At 39.3% G+C, this 20,279-nt stretch overlaps 1 protein-coding gene across 1 annotated transcript in view; it reads right to left on the bottom strand.

Annotated features, from left to right (window-relative positions):
• PLPPR5 (phospholipid phosphatase related 5) overlaps window positions 1-20,279 on the bottom strand; it is a 156,729-nt gene that overhangs the window by 31,379 nt on the left and 105,071 nt on the right. The window contains exon 4 of the mRNA XM_049875761.1: window positions 7,504-7,680. Coding sequence (XP_049731718.1) covers window positions 7,504-7,680 — 177 coding nt within the window. The remainder of the gene's footprint in view (window positions 1-7,503; window positions 7,681-20,279) is intronic.

Raw genomic sequence — 20,279 nt, 5'->3', positions numbered from 1 at the left:
GGGCAGGGATCTGGGGACCATGGTTTCGAGGGACATCTAAGTCAATTGGCATAATAAAATCTATTAAGAAAACATTTTGCATCCCACTTTGGAGAGTGGCTCCTGTGGTCTTAAATGCTAGCAAGCAGCCATCTAAGATGCATCAATAGGTCTCAACCCACCTGGAGCAAAGCAGAACGAAGAACACCAAAGAGACAAGGTAATTATGAGCCCAAGAGACAGGAAGGGCCACATAAACCAGAGACTCCATCAGTCTGAGACCAGAAGAACTAGATGGTGCCCAGCTACAACGGATGACTGCCCTGTCAGGGACCATCACAGAGAACTCCTGAGGGAGCAGGAGAGCGGTGGGATGCAGACCCCAAGTTATCGTAAAAAGACCGGACTTAATGGCCTGACTGAGACTAGAAGGACTCCAGAGGTCATGGTCCCCAAATCTTCTGTTAGCCCAAGACAGAAACCATTCCCAAAGCCAACTCTTTAGACGGGGATTGGACTGGACTATGGGATAGAAAATGATACTGGTGAAGAAGCAGCTTCTTGGATCAAGTAGACACATTAGACTATGTTGGCATCTCCTGTCTGGAGGGGAGATGGAAGTGCAGAGGGGGTCAGAAGCTGGCGGAATGGAGATGAAAGAGAAAGTGGAGGGAAGGAATGCGCTGTCTCATTAGGGAGAGAGCAATTAGGAGTATATATCGCAAGGTGTATATAAATTTTTGTATGAGAGACTGACTTGATTTGTCAACTTTCACTTAAAGCACACACACACACACACACACACACACAAAAGATATACTACAAAAAAAAAATTTCAGGAGAAATGGGGAAAGCAGATAACCAGGGATACTTCTTGAAGAAGTTGAAACTTACCTCTTTGGAATCTCAAGTGAGTAAGGATGTCAAAGGTGAGGACCATGTTATCGAGTGTTTCTCTGTCCCAGGCACTGGGCTGCACTGACTATGTAAGTTATTCTACTTAGCCTTCAAAAGAGCTCTGGGTGGTAAATAAAATGACTCTTCATTCATTTGTTCACTCATTCATCAAATATTTATTAAGCACCTCCAATATACCAGGCCCTCTTCTAGATATTAGGCATCGCAGTGAACAAAACAAATTAAAAGCCCTCATCATGAGAAGCTTACATTCTAGTGGTGTTGATAGGAAAAAAAGGAAAAAAGTTATATGTGGTATACTAAAAGTTGAAGCCAATGACAGCTATGGAGAAAAGTGAAGTTGGGACAAGGGAGGCATTCTTTCCTTGGGGAGTGGTAGCTGTTTTAAATACAATTCAGGAAAGGGCTCTCCATTTTAGGAACCAGTGGCTAAGTGACTTGTCCAAAGTCGTGCGTCTAGCAAATGGCATAAAGCAGGATTTGAACCTAGGTTTGTCTGACTCACAAACCCATTTTGCTCTCTGAAATATACAGAGGAAAGGGTATTTCCACTGAAGCAAATGTTTGGAATGGACAGAATCTGTTTGTGAGAGAAGACAGAAACTGACTAGATTTGAAGTTCAGGATTTATATTGTTAAGAGATAAAAATAAACTTGCCAAAAATTTTTATTTTTTTTATGAAGAGTGTGTGGACAGTAGTGGTTCAGTGGTAGAATTTTTGCCTTCCACGTAGAAGACCTGGGTTCGATTCCCTGCCAGTGCACCTCATGGTCAGCCACCACTTGTCTGTCAGTGGAGCTTGTATGTTGCTATGATGCTGAACAGGTTTCACTGGAGCTTCCTGATTAAGATGGACTAGGAACAAAGGCCTGGCTCTACTCCCCAAAACCAGCCAATGAAAGTCCTTTGAATCATAATAGACTGATCTACAACTAATCATGGGGCTGGTGCAGGATCAGGCAGCATTTCTGTTGTGTAAGGGGTTGTCATGAGTTGAGGAGACTTCACAGCAACTATCAACAATAAGGGTACAGTGTAGCCAGGTTATCAAGGACCCCAGGAGTCTAATGGAAAGGGCTGGATTTGATGCAGCAGGACAGAGGTCTTTCTTTGGCTTATGGTGGTTATTAGCAGTGAGTTATATTATAAATAAAATGTGTACAGAAGCAGAATGTGGGTATTTGGAGGAGAATCTGAAGTGAAGAGGTAGCTAGAAACCTACAGAATTAATAGAGGTGAGAAGCAATGATCTCTAGAATTCAAGGGTTGTAGTCAGAATGGCAAAGACATGGAAGAAATATTTTTGTAGTATAAACGAACTGGGACTAGATGAATCACCTGCATGGGGGATGAATGAGGAGGAGAATGAGTCAAAGGCAAATGTAGTCACTGAGTCTGGGTGCCCAGGAGCTGTAGACATCTTTAACTGAGACACGGAGCCTTGTAGTAAGTTAGCATTAATTTTATTCTGGAATCATTTTAGAATTCTGCACATGCTGCAAGATAATTGGAAACACCCCAGGATATTGCAAGCCAGAGCTGGAGTCACTGCTCAAAATAAATGTTCTACTTAGTTGCCCAAATGAGAAACCTGGGAATCATCATGGATCACTCACTCCCTGGGGTCCTGTCCCAGCATCTTCTGCCTTCCATCAGGTTCCAACCCCCTGCCCCCATCTCCTAAATAGCTTCCAGATATGCTCCCTTCTCTCTGTGCCCGCTAAGGCCCAATTTGCACCATCTTATTTCCATTATTCTGCATAACCTGCCTCCTCTATCTTCACCTGGAACCATAATTTTAAAGCATGAATCTTATTACAGGGTGACAGGAATGGAGAGGAAACAATTACTATGAAACTTACTTCATTCATGTGCCCATTTCCTGAGCATACAGTATTTTGTTTCACCTTTATAAATCCTTCTAGTGACCCTTTAAGGAGGGTGTTATTCGTCTCATTTTCAAACGGAAGAAATTGAGGCTCCAAAAAAGTAAATTGTGTAATGGTATATGATGAGTATATAAAGGAGGTGGGATTCAAGCAGGCTGTTCTTATATTTCAAAGCACTTAAAGCCTATCAGTGGTCCTGAATCACCTACATTTTTAAACCTAAGTCCAGATTATTCTCATAACATACAAGGACATTCAGGATGTCCCCTGTGTCCTTTTCCATTCTCCCCTCTTGTCACTCATGCTGAATGACTGGTACCATTCCAGGGATGCTCTGCTGTCGCAGGCACATGCTGTGCCCTGGGTTTGGATGACAGTGGGGGCTCACTGTAAGCATTTCAAACACCTGGTATGCATGCGAAAGCTGGAGTACGGAAAAGGAAGACAGAAGAACTGACACATTTGAATTGCGGTGCTGGCAAGGAATATTAAATATACTGTGAACTGCCAGAAGGAGGAACAAATCAGTCTTAGAAGAAATACAACCAGAATGCCCCTTAAAAGCAAGGATGGTGAGACTTCAGCTTGCTTACTTTGGACACATTATCAGGAAAGACCAATTACATAATGTTTGGTAAAGTTCAGGGTCAGTGAAGATGAGGGAAACTTTCCATGAGATGGATCAATGCAATAGGTGCAACAATGGACTCAAATATACCAATGATCATGAAGACAGCATGGGACTGGGCAATGTTTCATTGTTTTATACATAAGGTTGCCATGAGTTGCAGCTGACTCGATGGCAACTAACAACAACAACAAAAGGCTCTTTGTATTTATCTCATTCCAACAGACTGTGATGTATTTAAGTACATGGCTTCTATCTTTTTCATGTACTTAATCCCAGCATCAAGCACAGTGCCTGGATTATAGTCAGTGCTCAATAAATACTATTTATGAAGGAAGACAGAGAAAGGGTATTTGAGGGAATAATAGCTATTCTGAGTCCCAAACCAGACTGCAATTCCTAAAGGAGAGAGGGTTGTGTGTATCTGAGCCGCCTTGCATCCCTAATTCTTGGCACAGTGCCTGGCATTGGAAGGCACTCACATTCATGAATGTTTGCGAATTAATGAAAAATTTATGGTTAGCTATTATCTGGTTAAGGTGTTTTCACACAACTTTTTAAATAAGGTCCTTGTCCTGGGTGTGTACCCATCTGAAGGGGCATTATGGAATGCTCTGATTATGTTCAGTAGGAAGGTCTTGAGCCCAAGGGGGGATGCACAGTTCAACTCTCATTCACTACATGGTTCTCAGATTGGGACATACTGGGTTCTGGATTTGGCCTTGCAAGGTATCATGATGTTTACTGGCAGTAAAGGGAAGATGGCAAGAGCCACAGGAAGATAGGCAGGAAGCCCGATGAGGTGCTAGTGAAGATGTTCTGGACTCATGTAGCTGAAATGCAGTTACATCTTATACTAGTGCTTTGGAATCACAACTACTGGTGTATTGGTATGCCCATTGACTTGTCTATGATTTTCTTAGGATTTATGTAAGGAGGTTTTTTTTTTTTTTTCAATTTGATTGTGCTTTAGGTGAAAGTTTACATAGCAAATTATGTTCCCATTTAACAATTCCTACACAACTTGTTCCATGACATTGGTTATGTTTTTTACAAGGTGTCAATATTCTCATTATTTCCTTTCTTTTTGTTCTGTTTCCATTAATCTAGCTTCCCTGCTCCTCCTTAGCTTCTCATCTTTGTTTTAGGGTAAATGTTGAACGTTTGGTCTCATATAGTTGCTTATTTAAGGCAGCACAGTATTCATGAGTGGTATTATTTATTTTATAGGCCAATCTATTGTTTAGATGAAAGGTGACCACCGGGAGTGGCTTCAGTTCCAAGTTCAAAGGCTATCTTAAGACAATAGTCTTGGGGGTTCCTCTGGTCTCTACTGGTTCAGTAAATCTGAATTTTTTTTTAGGAATTTGAGCTTTGCTCTACATTTTTCTCCCTTTCTGTCTGGGACCTTCTATTGTGACCCTGGTCAGAATGGTTGGTAGTGGTAGCTGGGCACCATCTAGTTCTTCTCTTCTCAAGCTAGATGAGGCTGTGGTTCATGTGGACTATTAGTTCTGTAGACTAGTTTCTTCTTTGAGTCTTTCGTTTCCTTCATTCTCTTTTGTTCCAGATGGGTAGAGAGCAATAGTTGTATCTTAGATGGTTGCTTACAAGCTTTTAAGACCCCAGATGCTAGTCACCCGACTAGGATGTGGAACATTATTTTTACGAACTATGTTATGCCAAGTGACTGAGTTATCCCATAAGACTATGGTCCGAAGCCTTCAAACCCAGTAAACCTATCCCAAAAGATGTTTGGCTGTGTTTAGGCAGCATTCTTATCTGTGCCCCCATGTGGTTTATTGTATATATGAATACATATGCGATGCACATAAACATGTATATACATGTTACAGATACACTTGTGCACGTAGACTTATATATTCACATGTGCCTTCCTCCATACATATATGCATGCATTCTCTGCCTGTCATGGGTTGAATTATGTCTCCCCAAAAATGTGTGTATTAACTTGGTTAGGCCATGATTCCCAGTATTCTGTGTCATCCTCTATTTTGTGATTGTAAATTCATGTTGAAGAGGATTAAGGTGGGATTGTAATACCCTTACCAGGTCACATCCCTGATCCAATGTAAAGGGAGTTGCCCTGGGATATGGCCTGCACCACCTTTTATCTCTCAAGAGATAAAAGGAAAGGGAAGCAAGCAGAGAATTAGGGACCTCATACCACCAAGAAAGAAGCACCGGGAGCAGAGCACGTCCTTTGGACCTAGGGTTCCTGTGCAGAGAAGCTCCTAGTCCAGGGGAAGATTGACAAGAAGGACTTTCCTCCAGAGCTGACAGAGAGAAAGCCTTCCTCGGGAGGAGACGCCCTGAATTTGGACTTCTAGCTACTTAGACTGTGAGAAAATTAATTTCTCTTTGTTAAAGCTATCCACGTGTGGTTATTTCTGTTACAGCAGCACTAGATGACTAAGACACCACACACATATTCTGTGGTGGTTGTTATTGTTGTTGCAAAATTGCGTGTTATAGCATTTACCTAAATCATCCCTTATTTTTACATACTTCTTAGTGTCTTCATTTATGTTGGACAGGATGTGCAGACTTCGTCCATATTGGGTATTGCCTTTCCTCTCACCAAAAATAACTAGTGTCTGCTACCTAGAAAGTAGTCCTCCCTTCCTCCTCTTCCTCTCCCTGGTAACCATCAAAGAATGTTGCTGTGTGCATACCTATTCTTGACTTTTTATAAAAGTGAGACCATACAATATTTGTCCTTTTGTGATTGACTTATTTCACTCAGCATAATGTCCTCCAGATTCAGCCACACGATCAGATGTTTCACAGACTCTTCATTATTCTGTACAGGTGTGTAGTATTCCATTGTATGTATGTACCACAATTTGTTTATCCATCCGTTGATGGGCAGTGTTTGTTTGTTTTTGTTAGATTGTTTTTTAATGTTAATGAGTCTCAACTGTGCTACCTGAAAGCAAGGAAAAATGTTTTGGTTCAGCTTGGGTCTCAGTTTTTTCATGATGCTGCAGGATATCTCTGGGAGTGAGAGAGGTGGCCTAAGTCTCCAAGGGACCTTGGGGAATCAGAGGGAATGATACTAAGGTAAAAACAAAAAAAAAAACAAGGAGTAAAGGAGAGGTGATGGCATGGTCACCACTTCCTAACAGGAGATTCTAAAGGAAATAATCTTTTTAAAATGTCTAGTAAACTGCCTGGTACATAAATTGTGCTCAAACATTTGGTAGCTAGAAAGGTTCATATAATATTTTGCTTACCCATTATTAACTAGTTAAAGGAGCCTGAGGAAGGAAAGTTAAGTGTGAGAAGCAATTGACAATTTAAATGTAATCAAAATGGAAATAAAGTCTTTCTTAAATTATAATGTATCAATGCAAAAATGTGTTTTGATTTATAGTTTACACATTTCTTTTTCATCTAGGTAAAATGTGGCATACCCATATTTATAATGGACTGATAAATTCTAAACCCAGACTAAAATATATTTTCCAACAACCAAAATCTACAAGCACATTCCAAATAGACTGTATACTAGGAATATAGATGGTGTGCTCACTTCATTAGAAATCACCGTGCAGGCTGTTCACTACTGAGCAGAATTTTTTTTGAGATGGTGTTGTCTTGGAATCCATCCATAAATTCTTAGTTACTGAAGTGAAACGGTTCATCCCACCAGTGATTTTTACTTGTTGGAGAGCACTGTGACATAGTGGCTCATGGAGAGTCTGCGGTAAGGCACTAGGGCACTTTCAGATGCTCTAGATACTACCAGATGCAAACGGCCCTGAGGAAGTTTAAAATATTTCCAAACAACCTCACCTTAAGGACTAGCTGGGGAAGACTCTGGGTTTTTAGCCCTGTCCCATTCTGTATGAAAATATTTTATGCACTTTAAGTGTACGATTTACATTTTTCACCCTTCCCCCACCTGACTTCAGGAAGAACAAAAGGGAGAGAAGGAAGAAATGAAGGACTTAACATATATTTTCATTTGACACACCACATTTAGACAAATCCAACAATTCATACTTGTGTTTTCCTACAGGTTACTTTAAAACCCAATGATATCTAAATAAAATTGTACTTACCAGAAATACTGCTATAGATATTCCAACCAGAAAGCCTGCTATCACATCTGACCAATGATTTCGGTATTCTGCTACTCTGTTGAGTCCAGTAAGAAAGGCCAAACACATTAAGCCCAAACACAGAACCGGCTTAGCAAGTCTTGTTCCTTTGGCTTTGATTGTGTTGGTAATATACATCTGAAATGTTAAATGAAAAACAAGGCTTTTCATGAAGGTATTTCCTTGATATACATACATATTATGTATAAATACACACACAGACACATGTACACACATACATGTGTGTATGTGTATATAGGCTTCAAATCATTAACTATAGTTTATAATTTTTTAAATAAAATTTCTTAAAAGCAGAACTTAAGAGTAGCAATCATTCTGTTTTACTTACCTGATACAGCCATTTCTTAGGAATGACAATGACTAATTCTTATGTAACATTAATCAGCTAAGAACACTGAGCACAAATATGATAAGTAACATATTTTTTATTTTTAACTTACCTATTCCCTTTTTAAAAATAATTTATTTTCTGCTGTTGTTGAAAATATACACAGCAGAGCATACACCAATTCAACAATTTCTATATGTACAATTCAGTGATACTGATTACATTCTTCAAGTTGTACAACCATTCTCGCCTCCTTTTCCAAATTGTTCCTTCCACCATTAACATAAACTCTCTGCCCTCTAGGCTTCCTATCTCACCATCAAAGCTGTTGTTAATTTGATGCCATACAGAAAGTTCTTTAAAAGAGCACAATCTCATGACAGACATTCTGTAGTAATTATGCTAAACTAGTGTTTGGTTTGGAGAAGACTTCAGAGGATATTTTTGGTTTAAGGTTTAAAGATTATCTCAGGGCAATAGTTTCATGATTTATCCAACATCCACAGCTCCAGAAAGTCTGGATTCCATGTGAATTTGAAATTTTGTTCTGCATTTCCCCCCTTTTGATTGGGATTCTGCTATAGGATCTTTGACTGAAATGTTCAGTAGCAACAGTCAGGCCCCATCCAGTTCTTCTGGTCTCATGGCAAAGGAGGCAATTCTTACAGGCAATTAGCCACACATTCCATTTCCTCTTTCTATTCCTGATTCTTCTTCCTCTGTTGCTCCAGTTGAATAGAGACCAATTGTTGTACCTAGGATGGCCATATGCAAACTTTTAAGACTCCAAGCACTATGCAATGAAACTGGAGGTAGAAAAGAAGCACTAAAAACTTTATTAAGCCAACTAACTCAGATGTCCCATGAAACCATGACCCTAAACCTTCAAACCAAGAAACCAAATCCCATGGGGTATTTGGTTGTACATAAGCAGCTTCAGCATCAGCTCCTTTATCTGAATTTACATTTTTAGATCACTCGTGACAATGCTTTCAGAAAGGGAAAACTGATCAAGAAATTTTTAATGTTTGTATTTCTATAAACCATATTGAAACAACAACTATTGAAATTGTCAAGAATTTCATTTTACTTGGACCACAAACAATGCTCATGGAAGCAGCAGTCAAGAAATCAAATGACGCACCGCACTCTGCAAATCTGTTGCAAAAGACCTCTTTAAAATTTTCAAAAGCAAAGATGTCACTTTGAGGACTAAGGTGAAGCTGACCCAAGACATGATATTTTCAGTTGCCTTATATGCACGTGAAAGCTGGACAAGGAATAAGGAAGACAGAAGAAGAATTGATACCTTTAACTTACGGTGTTGGTGAAGAATACTTAATATACCACGGACTGCTGAAAGAACAAACAAATTTGTTTTGGAAGAAGTAGAGCCAGAATGCTCATTAGAAAAGAGAATGGTGATACTCTGTCTCATGTACTTTAGACGTGTTATCATCAGGGACCAGGCCCTGGAGAAGGACATAATGCTTGGTAAAGCAGGGGGTCAGTGAAAAAGAGGAAGACCCTCGATGTGATAGACTGACACAGTGGTTGCAACAATGGGCTCAAACACAGCAACAATTGTGAGGATGGTGCAAGACTGGGCAATGTTTCATTCTGTTGTACACAGGGTTGCTAATTTTAAGATCTGATCTGACGGCACCAAACAACAACAACTGGACAACAATGGGTTTGGTTTTTTGGTTTTTAACAACAACAGTACTTGATAAAGTCAAAGCTCCTTAACATATCTATAAAAAAAATGCAATGGATACATTTCCACTAAATAAATATTACTTTGAAGAAGGACTTTGAGGTTCAATTATAGCTCCAAGGTTTGCTTTCATATTACCTGAAATTGTGAAATTACTTTGTCTTACCTAAATTTTATGAGCCAAAATTACAATGATAACAAAAAACTAATTACAATGAGTCAAATGTGTCAGCCAAAAACAAAGCAAAACAATGAATGTGGTTGTTGTTAGGTGCCATTGAGTCAATTTTGACTCATAGCGACTCTATAGGACAGAGTATAACTACCCCATAGGGTTTCCAAGGAGTGGCTGGTGGATTTGAACTGCTGACCTTCTGGTGAGTAGCCAAGGCCTTAACCACTGTGCCACAAGGGCTCCAAACACTTAATAGAAACCTATACTTCTGGCATCTTGACATATGCTAATCAAGAACATATAGTGTCCATTAATTGCACTGTGTGACATGTCTAGAAGTTGTGAGCCACGATGCTCAACAAATGACTTGATCCTTCCCCCAATCTGATTTGTTGTATTTCTCAGTCGCTTATAATTTACACTTTGTATTACTATACCAGGAGCCCTGGTGGTGCAGTGGTTAAGAATTCAGCTGCTAACAGAAAGGTCAGTGGTTTGAACCCACCAGCTGCTCTGAAGGAAGATGTGACAGTCTGCTTCCATAAAGATTACAGCCTAGGAAACTTTATGGGGCAGTTCTACTCTGTCCTATAGGGTCACTATGAGTTGGAATCAACTCAACAGCAATGGATTTGGTGTTTGGGGTTTTGGTTACTATAGAAGTAAATATGTTGAGTGCAAGTGGAATGTGCCAGCTGTTATTTCAAGCTATTAGCAGAGTAAGTGTAAAAGAGATGATTTCGAAGGGAGGGACAACACACAATAAAAGGGAAGTCAGCACAACTGGACTAAACCAAAAGCTAAGAAGTTTCCTGAACACAACCAAACACTTTGAGGGACAGAGCAGCTGGAGCTGGGGTCTGGGGACCATGGTTTTGGGGAACACCTAGGTCAATTGGCATAATAAAGTTTATTAAGAAAATGTTCTGCATCCCACTTTGGTAAGTAGCATCTGGGGTCTTAAAAGCTTGGGAGCGACCATCTAAGATGTATCAATTGCTCCCAACCAACTTGGAGCAAAGGAGAACACCAAAAGACCACAAAGAAAATATTAGCCTAAGAGACAAAAGGGCCATGTAAACCAGAGACTCCATCAGTCTGAGACCAGAAGAACAAGATGGTCCCCGACTACCACCAATGACCACCCTGACGGGGCACACAACAGAGAGTCCCTGATGGAGCAGGAGAAAAGTGTGGAGCAGAACTCAAATTCACGTAAAAAGACCAGAATTAATAATGGTCTGACTGAGACTGAAGGAACCCCCAAAATCATAGCCCCAGACGCTATGTTAACTCAGAACTAAAACCATCCCCAAAGACCGCTCTTTAGACAAAGATTAGACTGGACTATAAAACACAAAATAATACTCATAAGGAGGGTGCTTCTTAGTTCAAGCAGATATAAGAGACCTAATGGGCGGCTCCTGTCCAGAGGCAGGATGAGAAGGCAGGAAGGGACAGGAGCTGGTTGGATGGACACAGGAAACCCAGGGTGGAAAGGGGAATATGCTAGCACATTATGGGGATTGCAACTAGTATCACATAACAATATGTGTATTAATTTTTGTATGAGAAATTAACTTCAGCCGTAAACCTTCATTAAAGCACAATTAAAAAAAAACAAGAGATGATTTTGACAGTACAATCAGGAAACTGGTTTTATAGAGTTAATGTCAGTATCTGATACTGATAACAAACTTAGAAAAATACACCAAAATGCATATAACTACTTGCCTATTCTCCCGTGTTGAATTAATTTTTTTTTTTTTTTTGCCTAAGAGACTGAACCAAAACGAGCATTTAAGATTTTAGTTCATACTGGCCATTTCCAACCAAGACAATGAAATTCAGTAATTCTTTTTTTTTTTTTTTTCTGGGCAAAGTTTGCAAACTTGTTAGCTGACAGAAGAAACTGTATGAATATTTAAACACCCCACAAAGCTTCTCTCTAGGCAAGTTTTAGTCCTGCACAATCTATCCCAGGTCCCAATACTCTGTAAAAAATAAAAATAAAAAAGAGTTGTTTCCATCTTGGCCTGCAGCCTTTGGAGTTTTGCCTATGCATTCTACGTTTACAAGCAAGAGACATTAATAATTTCAGTTATGGAGAATAGGAATACATGACAGAAACAGGAAGAGATGAGAAAAAGAAAACGATGCTTTTGCCATTCTGATAGAATGTGTTAAGAAGCTCTCCCACACAAATAACAAGGCAAAGATATCACACCACTTCAGGTTTCCAGGGATGTATCTAATAAAGTAATCCCTGATTTGATTCATGCATTTGAACACAGAATAAAATTTGGAATGTTTCTGAGATGTTCTTTAACACAGCTATAAGGCTGATGAAAGATTTCTTATGTTTTCATTTCTTCACATCCATCAGAACCCTAAAGATATGCAATCCTTATTAAGACAAAATAAATGTGGGATGATAATGAAAAAATATTAATACTGCTAATATTGATTACGGCTACCATTTAATAAGTGATTGCTATGCTCTTTTTTTTTATGCTCTAGGTACCGTCCCAAGCATTTTACATTGTTATTTCATAAAATCCTCAAAACAGCCCTATGGGTCAAATATTATTATTATCTTCATTTTGCAGATGAAAATAATTGAATCAACAGAAAGATTATTATGAAGAATACACAACTGGACTGTTGGGAGTGGTACTGTTGAGGAAGGAGAGATGTAAATAGGAAGTAAGGGGAAATCGCCTAGGCACCTCCAAATCTTTATTTCTTCTTTCTTCATTGATTTCTTGCCTGGAGGACATGGCCAATGGACATAGGCTAAATATGAGTAAATGCTAGAGAACTGGAACTAAATGAAAAAGAAGGAAGCAGCAGTACCACAAGAGTGAGGCTACATCTATACTCTGTTTTTCAGGGAGAATGCGGGTAGTGTAAGTGTGGTCCATATAGAAAATCCTGTTGTTACGTGCCATCAAGTCAGTTCTGACGCATAGCAACAGAATAAAACACTGCCTTGTACTGCGTCATTTTCACAACTGCTGCTATGTTTGAGCCCTGTGTTGCAGCCACAGTGTCAATCCATCTCGTTGAGAGTCTTCCTCTTTTTCTCTGACCCTCTACTTTACCAAACATGATGTTCTTTTCCAAGGTCACCCTGATAGCATGACCAAAGTATGTGAGATGACGTCTTGCCATCCTTGCTTCTGAGAAGCATTCTGGTTGTACTTCTTCCAAGACAAATTTGTTTGTTTTCTCATAGCCCATGGCATATTAAATATTCTTTACCAAAACCATAATTCAAATGCATCAATTCTTCTTCATTCTTCCTAATTCATTGTCCAGCTTTCTTGTGCATATGAGATGATTGAAAATACCATGGCTTGGGTCAGGTGCACCTACAGATTCTATGTGGCTCTGGAAAACATCTGCCTCCTCCTTCATCTCCAAGGCCATCTCTGACACAACCCAAATCTTATTGTCCAAGTTGTGTGAAAAAAACAGTTGTCATCAAGTTGATTTCAGTCCATGGCAACTCCATGTTGTATAGGCACGCAGTAATCTGTGGGCCACAATTTTTGGAAGTTTCTTTTGAATGTTGAATTGATTCCTAAGCTGCCCTAGTGACTCAGGAATAGGCTTATAAGGAGTCCAATGACACAGTCTGGATGGTATGCAAACTCCTGAGAAAGCTTCTATATTAGTAACAACCTAGGATTTAGCTCGTCCTCTTCTACATCCCTACTTAATGTGCAGAGGCAGAAGGGAAAGAGATTAAATTTCAAGGATCATTACAGAAACGTGACATTTGCTCACATTCAACTCTAAGGTGATTTATATTGTACAGATTTTCTGGAGCATAATCAGTTGGTATAGATGTCACAAAAGAAAAATTAGAGAGTTTTCACTTGCATTCAGCAACTCTTCAGTACTTTATGAATATAAGTACCTTTTAACCAGTCTAATTCCTTTATCCTTACAGAAAGGCTATTATTCCTAATTTGCAGAAGAGGAAATTATGGCATAAGAATCTATTAAACAAGTTGGATACAGAACAGGAATTGATTATTTATGCTCTCTTGGTTTTTAATTCACTTATGAAACCATCTAGATTAGCCAGATGTCAAAATGTAGCTAAAATAAAACACAAACAGGAGGGTGTGTGATTTGAACAGGATGTAATCCACTCACAGTCCTCAGGGATCAGTGGATGCTCACTACCTTACAGGCCAACCCATTTAACCATTGTTAACATTTCTTATTCATTCATTCCACAAACATTTTTTAACATAAAGATGCAGACAGCTAAAGCTCATTATTTGCTACCTATTAACGCCTGGAGACCTGGTGGAGACCTGGCAGCAAAGTGGTTAAGATCTCTGCTGATAACCAAAAGGTCAGCAGCTTGAATCCACCAGCCAGTCCTTGGAAACTCTATGGGGCAGTTCTACTCTATCTTATACAGATGTGACAGCAATGGGTTTAAGAGCCTTGATGGCTCAATGGTTAATTGTTTGACTCCTAACCAAAAGGTAGGAGGTTCGAACCCACCAAGCCTCTCCAAGGGAGAAAGTGTGGCAGTCTGCTTCCATAAAGAGTATAACCTTGGAAACCCTGTGGGGCAGTTCTACTCTATAGAATCCTGTAAATCAAAATCAACTCAACAGCACACAACAACAAAAGTCTGCTGTGTATTCATACACTGTTTTATCCTTCTTTATACAAATATATACAAGCATTAATACATATAGATAGGGGTTTTGATTGCTTGTTCACCATTACTAAAATATCGTCATAATACCCATGTTATTCTGTAATGTGACTTGGCTCACTTGTTATAAAAAGCATGCTTTTATTTTTGGTAAATTGAGGAAACACAACATGTAAAGAAAAATAAATAAAAACATACAAATGCTTGTTAAGTACCTGCCATACACCAGAGGCTGTGCTCAGTTTCTTTACAGAGGAAACATCTAACTAAGATTAGATCCTAAGGGATGAGAACAGGAGTTCCAGACAAAGGAAAAGCGATGGGGGAAAGATGTCCCAGGCACACAGATAACATACGTAATCTTCTCAAAGCTCTTGTTCATCCTCTCTCAGAGCACTATTACTTATTTTAGTTGTTTCCTTCACTAAAGCAAGGAGGAAGCCATATCTGAATCCATCACTGTAAACCCTGTCCCTAGATAGCACTTTGCCTGACCAATAGTAAGCTCTCCATATAGACTTGCTGAACGAATACATAAATAAATGCATAGGTGAAGAATGTAAAGGTACAGAGAGAGAAGATGGAATATCTTCTGCATGACATTTGTCCCCTCCACAAGAATACCCCATTAGAATGGAACCTCTACTCATTCACTACTCAATATGAAATGCCAAGAACCGTGGTTTTTACATAGCAGGTGTCCAATAATCATTGAATGAATGAATAAGTGAGTGGCATGCTTGACAAAAAGTGAATTTTTTTCATTCTGTTATTGTCTTTAAAGTGTTTATCACTATCTGAAATTACCTTGAATATATGTTTACTTGCTTATGGAGTATCTCCTCTTTTCTGTCTCATATTGTTTGGAGCAATAACTGGTACAGAGTGGGGACTTGTGATAAGAAGGGTAATATCCCCCTAAAGATATCCGTGCCTTACTCCCTGGAACCTATGAATATGTTGCTTTATATGCAAAAGGGGAAATTTTGGATGCAGTTAAGGATAAGAACTTTGAAATGGGGAGATTATCCTGGATTATCCAGGAAATCTAATCAGGAGTTCTTAAAAGTGGAGACTCTTTCCTGACTGTAATCAGAGAGAGATGTGAAGATGCTATATTGCTGGCTTTGCAGATGGAGGAAGGAGACCACAAGCCAAGGAATGGAGATGGCTTCCTGAAGTCGGAAAAGGCAAGGAAACAGATTCTCTCCTGCAGTCTCCAAAAAGAACCCAACCTTGATTTTAGCCTATTAAGACCCAGGTGAGACTTCTTATCCACAGAATTGTAATAAAGAAAATAATAAATCCGTGTTGTATTAAGTCGTTAAAACTGTGGTAATATGTTATTGTAGCAATTGAAATCTAATACAAATTTTGGGCCCTGAAGTGGGGCATTGCTGTAACAAATACCTAAAATACGTGGAAATATCTAGGGAATTGGCCAGTGCTTAGAGACTGTAAGAATTTTGAGGAGCATGATAGAAAAAGCCTAGGTTGCCTTCAACAGCCTTTTAAATAGAAATGTGGGTGTTAATTCCTCTGCTAGTGAGGACTGCAAAGGAAGGGAGGAGCATGCAGAGAAAATATAAGTCATCTTAGAATGAACAGACTATTAATAAACAATTAAAAAACAAAACAAAAACCTGTTGCCGTCAAGTCAACTGACTCATAGTGACCCTATAGGACAAAGTCAAACTGTCCCATAGTGTTTTCAAGGAGCAGCTGGTGGATTTGAACTGGCAACCTTTTGGTTAGCAGCTGAACACTTAAACACTGTGCCACCACAGCTCCATAATGGATTTTAAATGCACTGGTAGTAAGATTCAGAAAGAAATGAGGAGCATGCTATTGGAAACTAGATAAAAAGAGATCTTTGTCACACAGTGGCAGATAGCTTAGCTGAATTGTGTGCTATAGATATGTGGAAAGCAACCAACCAAACAAGCAAACCCATTGCCATCAAGTCGATTCCTACTTATAGCGACCCTATAGGTCAGAGCAGAACTGCCCCATAGAGTTTCCAAGAAGTGCCTGGTGGATCGGAACTGCCAACCTTTGGTTAGCAGCCAAACTCTTAACCACTACACCACCAGGTTTTCCAATGTGGAAAGCAGGACTTCTAACTGATAAACTCAATATTTAGCTGAGGAGATTTCCAAGCAAAGTGTTCAAGGTACAGCCTCGTTTTTACTCCTGCTTAATGCAAGAGGAAAATATGAAAGAAAAGGGATAAATTGTTAAACAAAAAGGAACAGACATGGTGATTTGGAAAAGAATATATACAGATTACAAAGATGATAAAATTAAGATTCACTGTCAGGAAAGCTTGATCTAGAAGTTAAACTGTAGCTGTACAAACTTTTGCTAATGCCTCAGAAAGATCAAAAGGTCAGAGTATTCAATCACATGAAAGTCTCTTTAAAAATACTAAGTGTGGCTCACAGATACCCTCAAACAAACCGGAAAGCACTTAGGAATCTTAAGGATGATGTCCTTTAGCATTCTCAGCAAAAGCCAAAAAATAGGGATGAGATTCTATAGGAAAGATCTGTGTAGGAGCCTCTTGTCTAATGAAGTGAATTCCCATGCCATACACAGGAAACCCACAAGGTTCTTGAGTATTTTATATTAGCAGAAACACTGCCAGCTTGAACTGAAAGGGAAAGACTTATGAAATGAAAGAATTCTGCCTGTTAAAAAAACCCTTTGCCGTCAAGTTGATTTTAACTCACGGGACCCTATAGGACAGAGTAGAACAGCCCCATAGGGTTTTCAAGGACCAGCTGGTGGATATGAACTACTGATCCTTTGGTTAGTAGCCAAATGCTTAGCCACTGTGCTACCAGGGCTCCGAGAATTCCGCTAGACACTAAAAATTTCACAGGCAGGAAACAGGCTGATAAAACCACTCATTTGCAAACATGTACTATCTTTCATGAAAAAGGAAGGATGACTTAGGGAAGAGCCCAGAGCTGCATAGGATCATTCTCAGGCCTTGAAACCAAATGGAGTTTGCCTGACTGGATTCTGAAGTTGACTGGGACTGGTAACTCCTTTTCTCCCTTTTTGAAAGGGAATATCTATAACTGGTATTCCATTTATGCCCTACAACTGTAGTTTAGAACCCGGTAACTTTTTTCTTTAGTTTCACAGATGGGAGAAGAATTGTACCCCAGAGTCCCATTCATACCTATTTTAGATTATTTAAATGATGAGGTTTGGAAACTTGAAGGTTTGGAACCTTCTTCTGATTTGAGAATTAGGTGAAATTTTGGATGTTGACTTGATGCTATAATGGGTTGGGACTTTTAGATGGCATGAATATATTTTGCATGTGGGACAGATGTGAATCTTTGTAGCCATGGGGAGGCTATGCAAGGAAGAATAACATCCCCCTAAAGATGTGGAAACCCTAGTGGTGTTGTGGTTAAGACCTACTGCTGCTAACCAAAAGGTCAACAGTTCAAATCCACCAGGTGCTCCTTGGAAGCTCTAGGGGCAGTTCTACTCTGTCCTATAGGGTTGCTTTGAGTCAGAATCAACCGGATGACAATGGGCAAATGGGCAAAGATTTCTATGCCCTAATTCCTGGAATCTGTGAATATGTTACCCTATCTTCCCACTTCTGGCAAATTGACACTGGGGTCCAGTTGGGGGCTTGCGTGACCTCATAGTAGAGGTGGGGAGGCAACCTCAGAGCAGCCAGAGGACAGTGTATGGAGTCTCCTCTCAGTCTTCTCTGGCCTTCACTGCTACATGCTTTGCCCACTGGGTCATTGGGCACCCTACTGACAGCCACTGCTAGTGTCCTTGTCGCTCCCATGTTGACTTGGTTCATCTAGGTTCTCACAGGCTATAAAAATTCTCTCAATGTCCACCACATCTTTCTTCCATTCCCAGATAGGCTGTCTGTCCTCTCAGGCTCTGCTACAGGGTCCTCTGGCTCCCATTGTAGCCGCCTTCTCTGCTGCCCAGCCTATCTGCCACTGGAGTATGGTTTGAGGTTGAGTTCTCCCAGAATTTCAAAGCAGAAGTGAAGCGCAGGCCTCTCTGTTTTCTGTTTTCTCCTGAACCTCTCTGGGGCTTCTATTATCTGGTGACCAACTCCCTTCTTTGCTTTTCTAACCTCAGAGTGCTCACCCAAATACTTACATCTGTCATTTGGCCCTTCCCGCTCTTCCAGTCCTCCTACCTTCTAAGACAGGAAGTGCTCATTACGCCTCCTGTGGGCTGATGTACATCCCGGCTTGTAATAAAATATTCAGATCCACAAATTTTGCTTGTGATGTGTACAGGTAGCTTTGGAATTTAGATGCTGAAGCTAAAGACTGTCTTCCTTTTCTGTCTGGTATCAGTCCTTCTCTGGAGGCCTGCTCTTCTGTGAGGCACCAAATAGTGGCTGAGAAATCCTAGAGTTGTGCTGTCCAATACAGTAGCTGCTAGCTACTGTGGCTTTTGAGCACTTGAAATGTGGCTAGTGAGACTGAGGTACTGAATTTTTAATTTTGTTAACTTTAAATCTCAAAACTGATACTTGATTTTTTTTAAATTGTTTAGAACAAATTGAGTATGTGAACCTACTTTGTCAACTGTGAGTTTTATGAAACCTAAATATAGATCAAGTATTTCAGATGGAAATTTAGTTTCTGAATGAGATGTAAATGTCAAATATAGAATGGATTTTAAAAACTGAGAGCAAAAAAAGGAAATGCAAAATATCTCATTAATTTTGTATTGATACATGTTTCAAATGGAAATATTTTGGGTATACGGAGAAAAATAAAACATAAAAATTAATTTTATGAGGTTTTTTTTTTGCTCTTTTTAATGTGACTATGAGAAAATTAAAAATTATATATATAGTTCACATTATATTTTTATTGGACAATGGTGACTGAAACACTATGATTTGAGGGGAATTAAAAATATATTATTTTATTTATCACATTGATTGAAGTTGGATGTCAAACCTACAGCCATTTTTTAGGCCTCTTGCACTTCATCAAACAACTTTTACTGTTTCAAATGATGTATTATCTAATAACATCTTATCATTGAGTATATTGGACTCTTATTGAATTTAGAGTTAGACAATCACATTTAGTCTATTCTTTTCAGGTGCTAAATACCATAGCAATGACTTTTTTATTTTACGTCACCAAAGTTGACCAATTGTTTTGTATTTCATTGATGCCCTTTACACACTTGGAGGATTTCATATTCACTTAGGCACAGAAGTTCAGTGACCCGGGTTAAAATGCCAGTCTACCACTGGTTATCTCTGGGAACTTAGGCAGATTACTTGACTTTGCTGAGTCTTAGTTATATCAACCGTAAAATGAAAATGACAATAATTCTCATCTTATGGGGTTTGCCACGAGTCATAATACATTGACGAGAACGCAGGCCTGCTTCATTCATAGATCATTTCCAACATGTGAACCTGCTTTATTCTCAGCTCTCAGAAGAGTGCCTGATCTGTAATAGTTGCTCAGTAAAGAGTTGTTGAACGCTGTTTGAATATATGTAAAATGCAGACTTAGCAATATAATCACACAATGAGTGAAGTTTTATTATTATCACATGACACCACGAAGATTATGTTTGCTTTGAGACTGGAACAAACTTAAAATTTTAAAACTATTCATTTGGATTAAAACTATACACTTGCAGGGAGAAATAATAAGTTAAATTGCCTTACTTGTGGGCATAGGGATTATGGTGCAATGAGTTCCTTTATCGGACCTCTTGCCTTGGTTCTCTGGAAAAAGGGCTTGAGAAATTTTATTCCCCAAAGCCCTGAGGAGTT

The sequence above is a fragment of the Elephas maximus genome, chromosome 3 (genome assembly GCF_024166365.1).
Source record: "Elephas maximus indicus isolate mEleMax1 chromosome 3, mEleMax1 primary haplotype, whole genome shotgun sequence".
NCBI lineage: Eukaryota > Metazoa > Chordata > Mammalia > Proboscidea > Elephantidae > Elephas > Elephas maximus.
This window is presented reverse-complemented; position numbering and strand designations above follow the sequence as displayed.